The sequence below is a fragment of the Poromitra crassiceps genome (genome assembly GCF_964638095.1).
Source record: "Poromitra crassiceps genome assembly, chromosome: 8".
NCBI classification, from domain to species: Eukaryota; Metazoa; Chordata; class Actinopteri; order Beryciformes; family Melamphaidae; genus Poromitra; species Poromitra crassiceps.
In genome coordinates, this window is record NC_139629.1 from 2784007 (window position 1) to 2798752 (window position 14746).

The 14746-nt window shown below is 44.2% G+C and overlaps 1 protein-coding gene across 3 annotated transcripts in view; it reads right to left on the reverse strand.

The window, feature by feature from the left end:
* Positions 1–14746, reverse strand: part of LOC310781274 (plakophilin-4-like) — a 170354-nt gene that overhangs the window by 23956 nt on the left and 131652 nt on the right. For all 3 annotated transcript variants that reach the window (XM_083641863.1, XM_083641864.1, XM_083641862.1), the window contains exons 11-12: positions 13199–13412; positions 1282–1465 (exon numbers count right to left, since the gene is read on the reverse strand). In XM_083641863.1, the coding sequence (XP_083497989.1) occupies positions 1282–1465; positions 13199–13412 (398 nt within the window). The remainder of the gene's footprint in view (positions 1–1281; positions 1466–13198; positions 13413–14746) is intronic.

Sequence of the window (14746 nt, forward strand, 5' to 3'; positions counted from 1 at the left end):
CTCCGGCGTCCATACAAGCACGATTGGCTGTGTCTGGGGGAGGGAAGCCAGATTGGGGGTGGCCTGGTTGCTGCACTAGCACTGTCGGAGGAGGCGCTAGTCTACGGGTCTCCCCAGATCGGCAGAGGGTGGAGCAGCGACCGAGGCAGCAGGGGGAAAAATTAGTACAAAAGTAAAATTTGGGAGAAAAAAAGGGGGAAAATTCAGAAAAAATAAATAAAATAAAATGACAGACGACAAGAATAGAAAGTCAAATGCAGCCTCTGCCTTAACCACTCACACAATAATCAGCTTTTTCCAAATTGGGGTTAGGGCTTTGATTTGCGGCTTTGCTCAACAGATACTGTAAAAGACTGACTGAAATATACATAAACAAATACACTAAATGAGAACAATGTGTGTGTGTGTGTGTGTGTGTGTGTGTGTGTGTGTGTGTGTGTGTTCCACTTGAATGTGTTGTGTGGGCTTTACCACCCCCAGCAGCATCCATAATGTATGAAGTGTGTGTGAGGTCTGACTGAAGTCATTATAAGCACTTTGCTGAGTAAATAAGAACTAACAGTGTGCTCACACTCACACACACACACACGCCACACACACACACGCAGTGCATGTACACACTCACACACACAAGCATGCACGCACGCACACACACACACACACACACTCATGCAGTGCATGTATGCACACACACACACACTCACACAGTGCATGTACGTACGCACACACGCACAGACACACACACACACAGCTTGATTGGCTGTCACCAATTAGAGGCTGCGCTCCAAATCCAGCACAGCGTCTTCAAGGAACAAGCCCCAGGAGACTGACTGTGAGTGTGAGTACTGCATCCTCTTTCACTGTAATAGACTATCTATGAAAGATCGTCTATGAAACGATGATTGCTTTAAAACGGAGAGGACACAATTCGAGCCATTTGAGTAAACAGACCCAATGGACTTTCAGAACTCATGTATTGTAATTGGTCTGTTGAAGTGCCAAAAATGTCAAAGGGAGTGTGTATAATATGAACGATACACCACTCTGACACTGTTAGCCAGGCAAGTGACACTTATTGTCGGCATTTCTTTAACAAGTTATGTTGTTGGTGCTCATGTTTGGCTTTGTTTACGACATTATTCTTCGTTTTATTCAAAGGCAACATTGCATAGTTGTTGCTCATTTGCACAGTATATTAGCTCATTTCACAGCAGATGCAATAGCTTCAACAGCCCACAGGGGGGTGCTAGTGCCCAGTGTGTGCACCAGGTGGTTGCTTGCCTCAGACAGCCGGAGGTGTTCCTCAGCACCAGGGAGGAGTGGAACTTGAGCTTGTGGTCGTCGTCGAAGGCGGAGCTGCTCCATCCAGAGTGAGGGATGATCACAGTGTTGGTCAGGGTCGTTAAGGCGTCACGAATGATTGTCATCTTGACAGCGTCACATGACGACAGGTTCCACAGCACCCCTGTGGACACACACACACACGTGCACACGCAAACACACACACACACGTGCACGCGCAAACACAGGCAGTGAGGAACAGGCTCGAAAACCGGCCGTTAGGACAGCTGTCATGGACAGTTAGGGTAAACCAACAGAGATAGCAACAACCTGGGCTTTTTATACACACACCTAAACAAGCGCGCGTGTGCGCACACACACACACACACACACACACACACACACACACACACACACACACACACACACACACACACACACACAGAACCCAAGAGAAAATAGGCAGCATAGACAGATTTGCATCAAACGTTATCATCACAGCAGAATATGCCCTGGGCAAAGATTATTTGCTTGAAATTGAAAAAAGGAAGGGGGGATCCATAAGGTTTGGCTCAAACATTTGAAATGAAATATAAATCATGTAAAGTCCCCAGATATCATGCCATCGTTTCATTCATCAAATACACTTTTGGTGACCACCGACAATCATATGTAGTCCAGGCAAGCCTTTGATGCTGCATCTGTCCAGGATTAGGCAGCGTATACTAGCATGTTCTTCCAAGTATTAGACGTCTCTTTGTGCAAAGCTTGTAGCAAGGCCCAGGCAGCTTCCTTCAGGGCACCAGTAAGTCACCATCCTGGGGCAGTGCTAATATACTGCAGGAGCTTAGATCTACTGGACAGACACAAGCAAGGCTGTGTAGCTAGCTAAGAATCAACATTCAAGATTCAAGATTATTTTATTTATCCCAAGGGAAATGTGTCTACTACTACTACTACTACTGCCACAACCAAATGACTCCATGATCTCTGCCAAGGCCAGTGGCGTTTGAGGTTTGTACCAAGCGTGTTTAGTCGTTGAGTTATGAAGTAAACACGCTTGGTACACGAACACGAACTCCCTGCCCGTGTTCTGCAGAAAAACACCTCACATTTTGCCACTGTTTTTTACTTAAGCGTTACTCAACTAATATTGGCTTGAAGCGTAAAACACATCACACAATATACACACACAGTCTTTATGTGTGTATTCTTGTGCATGTATGTATGTATATATGTATGTATGTATGTATGTATATATATACAATGTATGTATGTGTGTATGTATGTATATATGTATGTATGTATGTATGTATGTATGTATGTATGTATGTATGTTTATGTATGCATATTTATATGTATGTATGTATATATATCAGAATCAGAATGACTTTTATTGCCACAGTATGCAAGTTATACGAGGAATTTGTCTTAGTGTCTGTATGCAGCGTAGCGGTTACATCAATATACAGAGATAAGAAGTAGGAAGATAACTAAAGACAATCACAAAGTTGCAACTGCAATCAAATCGAGTAAATATATACAATATGTACATGAGTGGTGAAGTGTTCTGTGGATGATAAATATGAATTTACGTTGGATTTACATGAGATTTACAGACGGAGTTAAATAAGAGTTTACATTGAATGTACATGAATATATATATATATGGACATACATATATATATGTATGTATATATGTATGTATGTATATATACATGTATATATATAACGTATGTATGTATGTATGTATGTATATGTATGTATGTATGTTTATATGTATGTATGTATGTATGTATGTATGTATGTATATGTATGTATGTATGTTTATATGTATGTATGTATGTATGTATGTATGTATATCAGGATGCCTCTGTGATGGAGGGCAAGAATAGTGTATCTCTCCTGACTTCGATTTCAACCTCAATGTTTATTTCCTTTCTGCTCGCTGTCCCGCGTCTCTCTAATTAAACCAATGGAGATGATAACAGTCTGTAATATGGCCCAGGGGCCCTGTTCAGACACAGTGCCCAGGGGCCCTGTTCAGACACAGGGCCAGCAAGACATTTGAGACGGACACATTACAGCACCTCTTCCACCCATTTCATCCAGAGTACTTTCACTGGCCATTATCCTTATACACACTAAATCAAACGGTTTTAAAAGCTGTTAGGAGAAGGATCCTTAAACGATGGCAGAAGACGTGTGATTCGTGACAAACGCCACAGCTAAGAATGAAGGCTGTCTCAGAACCACTGGGCTGAGATAGAGACACTAAAGCAGTGAGAACACATACAGCTTGGTGTCAACTTCTCAGGCCCGGCGCTGACCCAGTTTCCTGGATGTTATCAACTCCTCAATCCATCCCCCCCTTTTCTTTACGTTCCTCCACATCGCCTTTAAAAGTCCATTTGGAGAGACGACCTGTTCTCTGCAGGCTTTCACACCGGCTCCATGGAGAAATCCACAGGCCAACCCACTGAGGTGTGACTGACAACGCTGTCAGTGCTGCAACGCTCGCTATAAGTCACAGCAGACAGTCATATGGAGCAGACCTGAGTGTGTGTGTGTGTGTGGGGGGTGTGTGTGTGTGTGTGTGTGTGTGTGTGTGTGTGTGTGTGTGTGTGTGTGAACTGTCCTAAGCCTTGCTCTCTGCTCAGTCACATGCTGTTCTCTGGTGCTCTGGCCTGGCTAGGGAACACTGGCCCAAGGTAAACACGGCTGTGACACCAGGGGCAATGGCCTGTCCAGAACTAACCCCGAGAGAGAGAGAGAGAGAGAGAGAGAGAGAGAGACCGAGAGAGGAGAGAGAGAGAGAAAGAGAGAGAGGAGAGAGAGAGAGAGGAGAGAGACCGAGAGAGAGAGAGAGAGAGACCGAGAGAGGAGAGAGAGGAGAGAAAGAGAGAGAGAGAGAGAGAGAGAGAGAGCTGCAGAGCAGAAGAGTTAGAGAAATATGAAGTTGGAGTGTTACTAACAGTCGCTGAAGCACTGATCCGGCTCTTCCAGTCATAATGACATGTTGGGTCAGCTTCTTCATCTATTGTGTGCTGAAATGAAGTGGCTGAGGACAGTGGGTTTCCTGCGCTCTGATTGGATGCAGAGAAGGCGTGGCCAGCTGGTTGATTGGCTAGAGATAACGGGGTTAGGGAACTACTTGGCTCAGAGGGAATCTGTTTGCATCATGGGTGCATGTCAAGCTCACCGTGTTGCATGTTATCTATCCAGCAGTCAGACTCACGAGCACAAAAACATTCAGCTCAAATACCTCAAATACTTCAGAATTGTACTTATTTTTGGGTCAGTAAGAAAGTAAGCAAGTTTCTCAACTTTTCAACTGAGTTCTGCTGATTCCTCCTCCCAAACCAAACCAAGGGATCATGACTGTAATACCGGGTGGTGTGTATATTATTGGTGTCATTCCGTCTTATATAGTTTGGATGTGGTTGAACTTATTTTTCAGTGTAGCCTTAGTTTGAAAAGATACAAATAAAAAAAATAAAGAAAAATAACTAAATATCTAAATAGCTAAATAAATAGCTAGATAACTACGGTAAATAAATAAAATGGTAGTTACAGAAGTAGTACACTACATACTCAGTACATACTCACACTGAAAGAAATCAAAGGTTCCCAACAACGGGTTGTTTGACCTTGATTCATGTAGTTTGCATCAAACTGTATGATTAGGTCAATCTAGCGAGGAATATGTTGTGGTCAAAATCACAGAAAACAGAGTGACAGGATAGAGTTAAGAAAGTGTGCTCTTCAGTCAGTGTACAGTATGTATGTCAGTGTATGTATGTGTATGTCAGTGTACAGTATGTATTTGACATTGAATACTATTTTGCATTGAGGTCAGGAGGGTCAGAGCTGTATAAACAGCTTTCAATCAGAAGAGTTTTTTACATTGTGGGAGCTGCTGCAGCTGAGTGTAAAATGACAGTGACTGCAGTCAGATGGGCTAGATGACAATCTGCAAGCCATCGTGTGCAGCAGCAGCAGCAGCAGAGGCTGTTGTCTGCCTGGCTTCATGCGTTTGGGTGTGTTTCAGTCAGAGTGGAACTCAGACTACCTTATTTCCCAACAGGCCTCAGCTAATACAAAGTAAACATGGTCAGCTCCGTGGCTAATTGTCAAACGCAGAGGAGGAATGCTGCCCTGGCATCAACGTGTTGTACAGAGGTGCTCATTGCAATCAGACTTTAAGACCAACGAAGAAAAAACACATTGATTCTAGGCACTTTTCTCTCGTTTGAGTTGAGATTGTTTTGGAGGCGTATTATATTTTGTTCTTTCACTCTCGTTACGATTACTGCCTGTTAGCTACTCACCAAATACCTCGTTAAAATCATCCAGCCACTAAAATAAAGTAGCTTGCATAGTGCACAGTGCTGGGAGGCGGGGCTGTGTGTGAGGACGACAGAGCCACGAGCACAACAGCTGCTGAACCACCAGGGAGGGCAAGCTGTGCCTCGTCTGTCCCCACAACATGACCCTCTGACCTGGGCACTGTGAGACATCACCTGCTCCGTAGCTAGCTAGCTCTCATGGAGCATTGCTAGCACCCAAGACCTCGCCGCGGAGTTAGAACAAGCCATTGACACGATGGGAACCTCATAGTCTAATAAGTTCTAATAGTTCCAAGTTCTGACAACTGGCTGGCTAGCTTCCTAGCTTTTTGAACCGGGACCCCCACAAAAAATATGTTTGGGGTCCGCGAACCCCACCGTCCACCGTGTTTGGAGCCTGTTAGGCATAGTAGTTAATTAGCTGCACCTGTTGAGTGCCAGAGTCAGTCTGCCACACAAGATAACTGATTTTTTCTTTTCTTTTTGCATTTTTGGGCAGCCGCCCCGCGACCCCCCAAAATAATCTCGCGACCCCCAGGTTGAGGACCACTGCTCTACAACACTAGTAGGGCTGGGTATTGGCAAGGACCATGAGTCGCGATACGATTGTATCACGATACATTGCGATACAATACATATTGCGATATATTGCAATAATCTACATAATTGACTGAAAATTAAAAAATAGAGCTGAAAATACAACACACTGTGTACCACCCAGGTAGTGTAATAATATGTACATCACTTTATATTGATAACTTAGTGGACACATTTAGTCAAAACTACTGAGTGTTGAGTGTCTTACTGAACGCACTGAAATAAAAAGTATTCTTATTGTGTCACTGAATACACGACTGTGCAAAAAAAATCAATATGGCGATATATCACGATATTTTTCTGAAATATCGATACAGTATTGCGGAAAAAAGTATATTGCCGTATGGATTTTATTGCACAGCCCTAAACACTAGTGCTGCTTGAAAAGATGTTTTACTTGAACACATGAAAAGATTGTTTTACAAGTGGAGAGAGATGTTGATGGGATGCTAAGACATGATCTCTGTCAGCTCTCGTTAGTGCTGTGGTGTGGGAGCTGAAAGCACTTTCTGTGGCTGCTTCATTGAGCGTGATTAACCAGAGGTGATGCAACAGTGTTGACCTTCTCTGATTGCTCGCAGTCCTGGAGCCAGTAGTACCAATTAGCCACAGCAGCTCTCTGACTAGAGGATCCTCAAAGCTGCTGATTGTGATTGGGCGACACATGTGAAATGTGAATGAAAGGAGAACAGGGAGGTGGAGGCTGAAATGTGAATGAAAGGAGAACAGGGAGGTGGAGGCTGAAGTGTGAATGAAAGGAGAACAGGGAGGTGGAGGCTGAAATGTGAATGAAAGGAGAACAGGGAGGTGGAGGCTGAAATGTGAATGAAAGGAGAACAGGGAGGTGGAGGCTGAAATGTGAATGAAAGGAGAACAGGGAGGTGGAGGCTGAAATGTGAATGAAAGGAGAACAGGGAGGTGGAGGCTGAAATGTGAATGAAAGGAGAACAGGGAGGTGGAGGCTGAAATGTGAATGAAAGGAGAACAGGGAGGTGGAGGCTGAAATGTGAATGAAAGGAGAACAGGGAGGTGGAGGCTGAAATGTGAATGAAAGGAGAACAGGGAGGTGGAGGCTGAAATGTGAATGAAAGGAGAACAGGGAGGTGGAGGCTGAAGTGTGAATGAAAGGAGAACAGGGAGGTGGAGGCTGAAGTGTGAATGAAAGGAGAACAGGGAGGTGGAGGCTGAAATGTGAATGAAAGGAGAACAGGGAGGTGGAGGCTGAAATGTGAATGAAAGGAGAACAGGGAGGTGGAGGCTGAAGTGTGAATGAAAGGAGAACAGGGAGGTGGAGGCTGAAATGTGAATGAAAGGAGAACAGGGAGGTGGAGGCTGAAGTGTGAATGAAAGGAGAACAGGGAGGTGGAGGCTGAAGTGTGAATGAAAGGAGAACAGGGAGGTGGAGGCTGAAGTGTGAATGAAAGGAGAACAGGGAGGTGGAGGCTGAAATGTGAATGAAAGGAGAACAGGGAGGTGGAGGCTGAAGTGTGAATGAAAGGAGAACAGGGAGGTGGAGGCTGAAGTGTGAATGAAAGGAGAACAGGGAGGTGGAGGCTGAAGTGTGAATGAAAGGAGAACAGGGAGGTGGAGGCTGAAGTGTGAATGAAAGGAGAACAGGGAGGTGGAGGCTGAAGTGTGAAAGTGGTTTCCACCCATAAAAAACGCCGGCTTGGAGTATTAATTAATACACAGGACAAGATGTTACTATCCCTTGTGCCAAAATCCGAGGAAAAACACATTTAGAAGCCCAATCCAGAATAAAACAAGCTAACAGGCTAACAAACTAATAAACAAGACACAAATCACCAGTTACCTACCCTAGCCAACAGCAGTATGAAGCATGTCATTGGGGTTTTCAAGTGGGCACCTTCCTTCACCGACGTTTCGTTAAGTTAGGCCCACGACACCTCAAGAAGGCTTAACGGTGTAATCCAGCGTCCTGGAAACACCCCCCTCCATGCTACCACCGCACAACTGCATATTACCTCACTATCTAAGCCTAGCTATCCAGGTCGATTCGGTATGACATTCCTGACTACACCACCACTGTCAATGATTCAGCCCTGTTGATGCGGACCGTTAATCATGACCACCAACAAACAATCCCTAACTACACCACCACTGTCAATGATGGTGTAGAAAACAACTGATGTTGAAAAGGATCCTGCATGTATGACTTGCTGGAACACTGGGAAAACCTCCATTAATAAGCAGCCACAGCTATTATGATTGGACGGAAAGCTACAGCTATTATGATTGGCTGGAAAGCCACAGCTATTATGATTGGACGGAAAATGACTCTCAGGAACTGGAAGATGCCTGGAGAGCCTCCTTTTCAGGACTGGGAGACTGAATTGGGAAAAGTAGCTGCATGTTATATATAGGATGCAGGACAGGACGGAGATTATCTCCTCATGTGGGGCATGTATATTTCTTTTATAAAAGCGTCAGGGTACAGATGAGGTGGAAGAAAGCCTTTTCATGTGAGACATATTCTTTTGTACAGTGTCTTTGGATTGTATTATTATATATTTTGTCTCGTTAGTAAATGTCTTCTGGGTAATAGCTTTATACATAGGCCACTCTCGATGCAGATTGACCTCTCTTGTTGGGTAGTGGTGGAAAACGGGGAGTTTGTGTTGCTTTTGAAATAGAGAATGATGTCATTATGTCATCTGTTGTATCACTGATGTTTATATCGTAAAATAAACAAAAAAAAAATGCAAGTCATTAAAATAAAATAAGCAGCCGCAAATTCCTTTTCAAATATTGCCTAAACTTTGAAACGGGGAAGCTTGCGTTCAGTCAGTTGATTATTTTCTCCTTTGGCATGATGCATCAAGTAAACAGAATGATCATTGAAACAGGAGAGACTGGAGGCAGGATGTTATACAACCATTACAAACACAGTGCTGTGTGGCTGCTGCCCTGTGCTCGTGCTCCGTCTGGATGCTTTGCCTTCGGGGGACTGTTGGACTGTAGTAACCTGAGACCATACCATGTTGAGCAGGGGACCATACCATGTTGAGCGGGGGACCATACCATGTTGAGCGGGGGGGGGGGGGGGGGGGGGGGGCTGGTGCTCAGCACAAACTGCTGACTCAGCCACCTGGGAGCCAAACGTCTTGGCTTGCTTATTTCTGTAATACTGCGCCTTGATCCTAAACAACATGGATTTTAAAGCTTGTTTGTGGAGCTCAGACAACACACAAACACAGCTAAAGTGCATAGTGTGCAATGCGGAGAGCACAAACAGGTCTGAAGAAGAGAATGTCGGGGACAGAATCTCTCCACAGACTCAATACACGCCTTGGAAATGCGCTGTTATTTATTTGCTTACATCAGAGGTTCTCAAAGTGGGAGGTGGGCCTCGCCAGTGGGGCTCCCAAACTGTTTCAGGGGAGGCTCAGTGAATGGAAGTAAAAAGCAAAAAAATACATTAGCCATTACATTAGTTATCAAAATGATATCACATAGAATAGCCTAAATGTGTGTGATTTGCTTAAAGAGATAGTTCAGAGATACAGTAGTTTACTGGGGAATTCTTCTGTTTTTCCCACTTTCCCAGAGTCAAAAGCAAAGAAATGCCTTCAGTCAAACAGACCATTTTTTTGCATTTGGTGTCGGCTGAAGTATGTCAAACAGCAATAACATAATGCCAGTGGCTCATATTTCATTGTCTAGCCTAACATTATGAGCATTGTTTATCTTTTGTTTTCAGTGATTCTTCCTTGGGTTGCAGCTATTGCTTTCAGTAGTTTTTATGATGTAAGCCAGGGGTTTTCAGAGTCTGAGACTGTGGGCCTCCTTTAGTAAAAACAGCCAAATAGCTCAAAACTAAACTCAAGTCAACCAAGAGGGAGGGGGAGGCGCTTGTTTCCAAGCTTAGTCTGAGGGGAGGCCCACAGTCTCAGACTGTGAACACCCCTGGCTTACATCATAAAAACTACTGAAAGCAATAGCTGCAACCCAAGGAAGAATCACTGAAAACAAAAGATAAACAATGCTCATAATGTTAGGCTAAGGCTAGACTATGAAATATGAGCCACTGCACTGGCATCAGCTTTACTGTTACGCTGATTCTTAAACACACTAGGAACAACTAGGTATGACAGACACACATTGACGTGAGACGACCATAACCATATTCAAAGTAGAGAGCAGATCAAGACGTACGAGGAACCCGCCCAGCACAGTGATGCTATCTTCCCCTAAAGCACCCCCTAGGTTAGCCAGGTTAATCATTCAGCCTCTCCTGGCCATGTCGGGTAATGTTCCTGTCCTGCTGAAACCCCGCGGAGGATCTCCTGAGGATCTGACATGGACACAGACCTCTGAATAATGCAGGGAGATGATGCTGGATAGTGGGGAATGTGACTGTGCTTCCTTTCCGGCACCAGATGGAGAAGCATGATAGAGTGGAACATCACATGGAAGAATCACATGGTGGTGGTGGTGGTGGGGGTGGGGAGGGTGCCTGGGTAATACAGGGCAGAGCAGGGCTATTCAACTGGCCCGCGAATGAGTTCGACACTTTTTTTTTCTTTTCTTTTAACAATTAAACCTCATTTACTTATTACACCCGACTGGTTGTAGATCACTGATGTGATCTAGCTAAAGTGAGCTAAACCAGTCAGATCCACTATAAATGTTTTTCAGGAGATGCTGTGATGTAGCCACAAGAAAGGTGCAATATTAATGTTTTTCAGGAGATGGCGCTGTGATGTAGCTAATCAAGAAAGATGCATTATAAATGGTTTTTCAGGAGATGTGTGATGTAGCTAGCTAGGTTCTAAACAAGAAATATGGTTCAAATGTTTACAGTCGTTTTTTTGTCATTTTTTTTACAGTAGTAGATTTAATACTGTGCTAGGTTCTAAACAAGAAAGAATGTTAGAGTTGTTTTCCTTTCCTGATGCACTATAAATGTTTACAATGCTGTGGTGTAGCTAAGAGAGGTCAGAATTGACCAAATTATATTTCAAATGGCTGACATGTGTTGTAGAATACTTAGATTTGTTTCAAATGTGTGTTTACTTTTGGGGCTTTAACACAGCTTTTGTTGCACAGAAATTAAGCACTTTTAAATGAAAATTTTGCTACTTTTGCCATGTAGTGAAATACAAGTTCTGAAATTGTGGTGGCACGTTGTGTCAAGTGTACATATATGGCTGAATCAGGAAAACCCTCCAGGCTCAAGCTTTTTATTCCTTTTTGCAATAAGTTGTTAACATCAGCAACCCGGAGAATAAAGCTGGGCATACACTCACTGTACCGTTTCAGAAACCATCTCCTGTACGAATAAATCCATGTAGCGATCAGCTGTCTGTGGATATGACTGATGGATACCATATCTAACACAAACCATCATAGTAAGGGACTCCTAAAGGGCTCATTATACTCGAGCAAGGCTCCGCGAGGTGGAGCTCCGCAAGTCACGTGCGGACCTCGCGCTGGGGCAGATGCTTTTATACTCAGAAGTGATCAGCCAAGTGATCAGCATTTATTGTACAATGGTAAATAGTGAGAACAGCCCGTGAAAAGTCGCAATGAAACGCTATTATGTGCAGTACTGAGTGTGCTTTCACTCTCAAACGACCGCACATCAGCACATGAGGGAATCACCAAACTTGTTTTTACTGAAAGCCGTTACCAGTTCTCAGCCCTGATAGCCTACTACTCTGTGCTGCTTTCAATCTCTCTCAATCATGCTCTCAACACAACACATTTACTTGGTGAAATGACTAAAAACGAACAGTTGCAAATCAAAGTTTATAGCCTACCACATGGGTCAAGAAATGTGGTGAAAACACAGCTCAGTGTTCAGGGCTCAGTGGCTTGAAAGCGGCCATGTTTGGAGAGAAGCCGTGCGGAGGTCGCGCTGTGAGAAAAATCTTCAGGTACACGGTGGGCGCCCTACGGAGGTAGCGCCCAACCACGCCCAACAAATGTACGTCATTTGACGCGCCCGGCCCTCGCTCCACCCCCGTGCCCTTCACGGCATGGTGAGCATAAAGCAGCCTTAAGTCCTAACTGCTTGTTAGCTAACAACAGTCCTGAGGCCTGATAAGTACAGTAGGTTACTGTCATTTTGCGGTGTTTGGCAGCCTGTGTTTTTTCCTGGACATTCGCTGTCATGTTAGGTTAGTAACATGACGCACGGTGCGACGCGCTATTATGAAGGTCTGTCTGTATATAAATGTCAAGAAACCTGATTCCTGGCCACATGTCAATGTCCACATGGACCAGTGGGTCTTTGCTACAGGGTTCCTACAGCTTTTCAACAGTCCAATTCAAGCACTTTCACAGCAATGAGAGCAGATGGTGGCCCTCATGACACGGAGTGGAGCGGAGCGGAGCTGAACAGAAAAACGGCCCTTTTCATTGTGCGGCCCGCATCAGTCAATCCAGCTCCGGTCCACTCCGCGGTCCACTCCACTCTGTGTCTTGTGTCAGATGCCAGGAGACAATGAAGATCACGACAGCATCATCTCATTTCAGGTATTAAAAGATTTGTGGTTTACATGAGTGATTGTAATGTGTCGATGAAAAACACCAGATTATGTTGAAAATCAAGCACTTTTCAAGGAGGATATTCAAATTCAAGCATATTCCTAACCTTGAAAACATGACGGTTCAAATCAAGCATTCTCCAAACTTTCACGACTTTGTACGAACCCTGTTGGTAAGTTCTAAGGATCAGTGTGGAGTCCAAATGCCTTTCATTTGAGCAGATAATCATGCGTTTTACTCCCGGTTTTCCCCTAATAAATAAAGGCAGCCATGTTTTTGCCTCTCAGTCCGACTGAGGGGGTGTGTTCTGGCGAGAAAGTGACGTCGGTGCATACCCTCTATACGAGGGAGAAAACACACACAGTCAAGCTTAGCGAGTTCATCACACAGTTTAACATAAGCACACGCATCCCCACTACACACACACACACACACTTGCAGCATGTGCTCACACTTACCTGTGACAAGCTCGCGCACTTCTGCGTCCACGGTCTTCCTCAGCAGGCGCAGCAGAGCAGGGATGCCCCCTGCGTTCTTCACAGCGATCTTGTTGTCGTCCATAGCTTTGCCGTAAACCAGGTTCCTCAGAGCTCCGCAGGAGTTCCTCTGGACCTCCAGGACCTTGTGATCTAGTAGGTCCACCAGGTGTTTGATTCCCCCTAGTCGACACACCTGAGGAGCCATCACACACAATTAGCAGGCAGGAAAAGACCCGGACCACTAACACAGCTAAACACCATAGAAGGCAGAGGATCAAAGTCCAGACAGTCATTCAGAATCTGACATCAAAAGATAAGACAGATTCATGTTTGAACTGGCTCCATTATAGGCCAATAATAGCATGCAGAAAGATATCATGGTTGAGGTATCTCAGTGAGAAGTATGTCATGAGTTTTTTTTTTTAATTGCATGATTGTTTTTGTATTCTTTTGTTTTAGTGGGAATGAGTTGTACTGTTTTTGCATATTTGAAAACTCTAAAATAAAAATAAATAAAAAAAGAGAGATGAATGTTTGTGTTCTTTTCAAATAAGCCTGACATTATTATTAGACTTAATCTTGGTTTCTCCATGACAGGAGAAGCATAGCACTACTCATGTGACCAGATACACACAGAAATGTATTCATACCAGTTATCTGGACAATTTCATGCTAATGTGTGAGCATTGAAAATAGCCATAACCACAGGAGATGATGAAGCCTTGAAAGACAAAATGTAAATGTTCCATCTGGAGCTAAAACGGGAACAAGAAACCCAGAAAAAAAGAGTCCTATCAAAGAAGGTCGCTGCTGTTCATGGCATCGCGGTGTACAGTAGTATGAATAGATTTGAATATGTTGACATTTGGCTTCTAACGATGAAAAATACATTCCACACATCTGCTGCTGTTTCATACCTCAACTCAAAGTAAGTACAGTAGGTGTGTGGAAGAGCTTGACTCTTTATGTGTCAGTATGGAAGATTACAACAGTGTTTGGTTACAGTCTGTGTGTGTGTTCTGTTGTTCTGTTGCACAACCATGTGTCTGCATGTGCTTTTGCCTGTGTCTGTATGCTTTGGGTGTTTATTTAGTTGGCCTGCTGTGGTAAGACATGAGGTGTGTGTGTGTGTGTGTGTGTGTGTGTGTGTGTGTGTGTGTGTGTGTGTGTGTGTGTGTGTGTGTGCGTGTGCGTGCAGTGTTTCCCCTAGAAAAATGTTCAGGCCTGGAGGGATTTCGAAACGTCCCCTGACCGCAACGGTGGGGGCCCTCGCTGGCGACGCTAAACCTTTAGCTAATCAGTTTGCATCTATGTTCGCAATGGCATCCCAAGTATCATCATACTATTATAGGATGCGATGCGAACAGTTGTATTATGGGATGTGTGTTTCCCAGGCAACGACACACGTTGACAAGTTTTGGAACAGGGCTGCACGCTGACACAATACTCCTAAAAGCAAAATGCTTATTGTTTTGACTGATTTGGCATCTTCTATTACTGTCAACACCAGTAGTAATAGTATGCCAT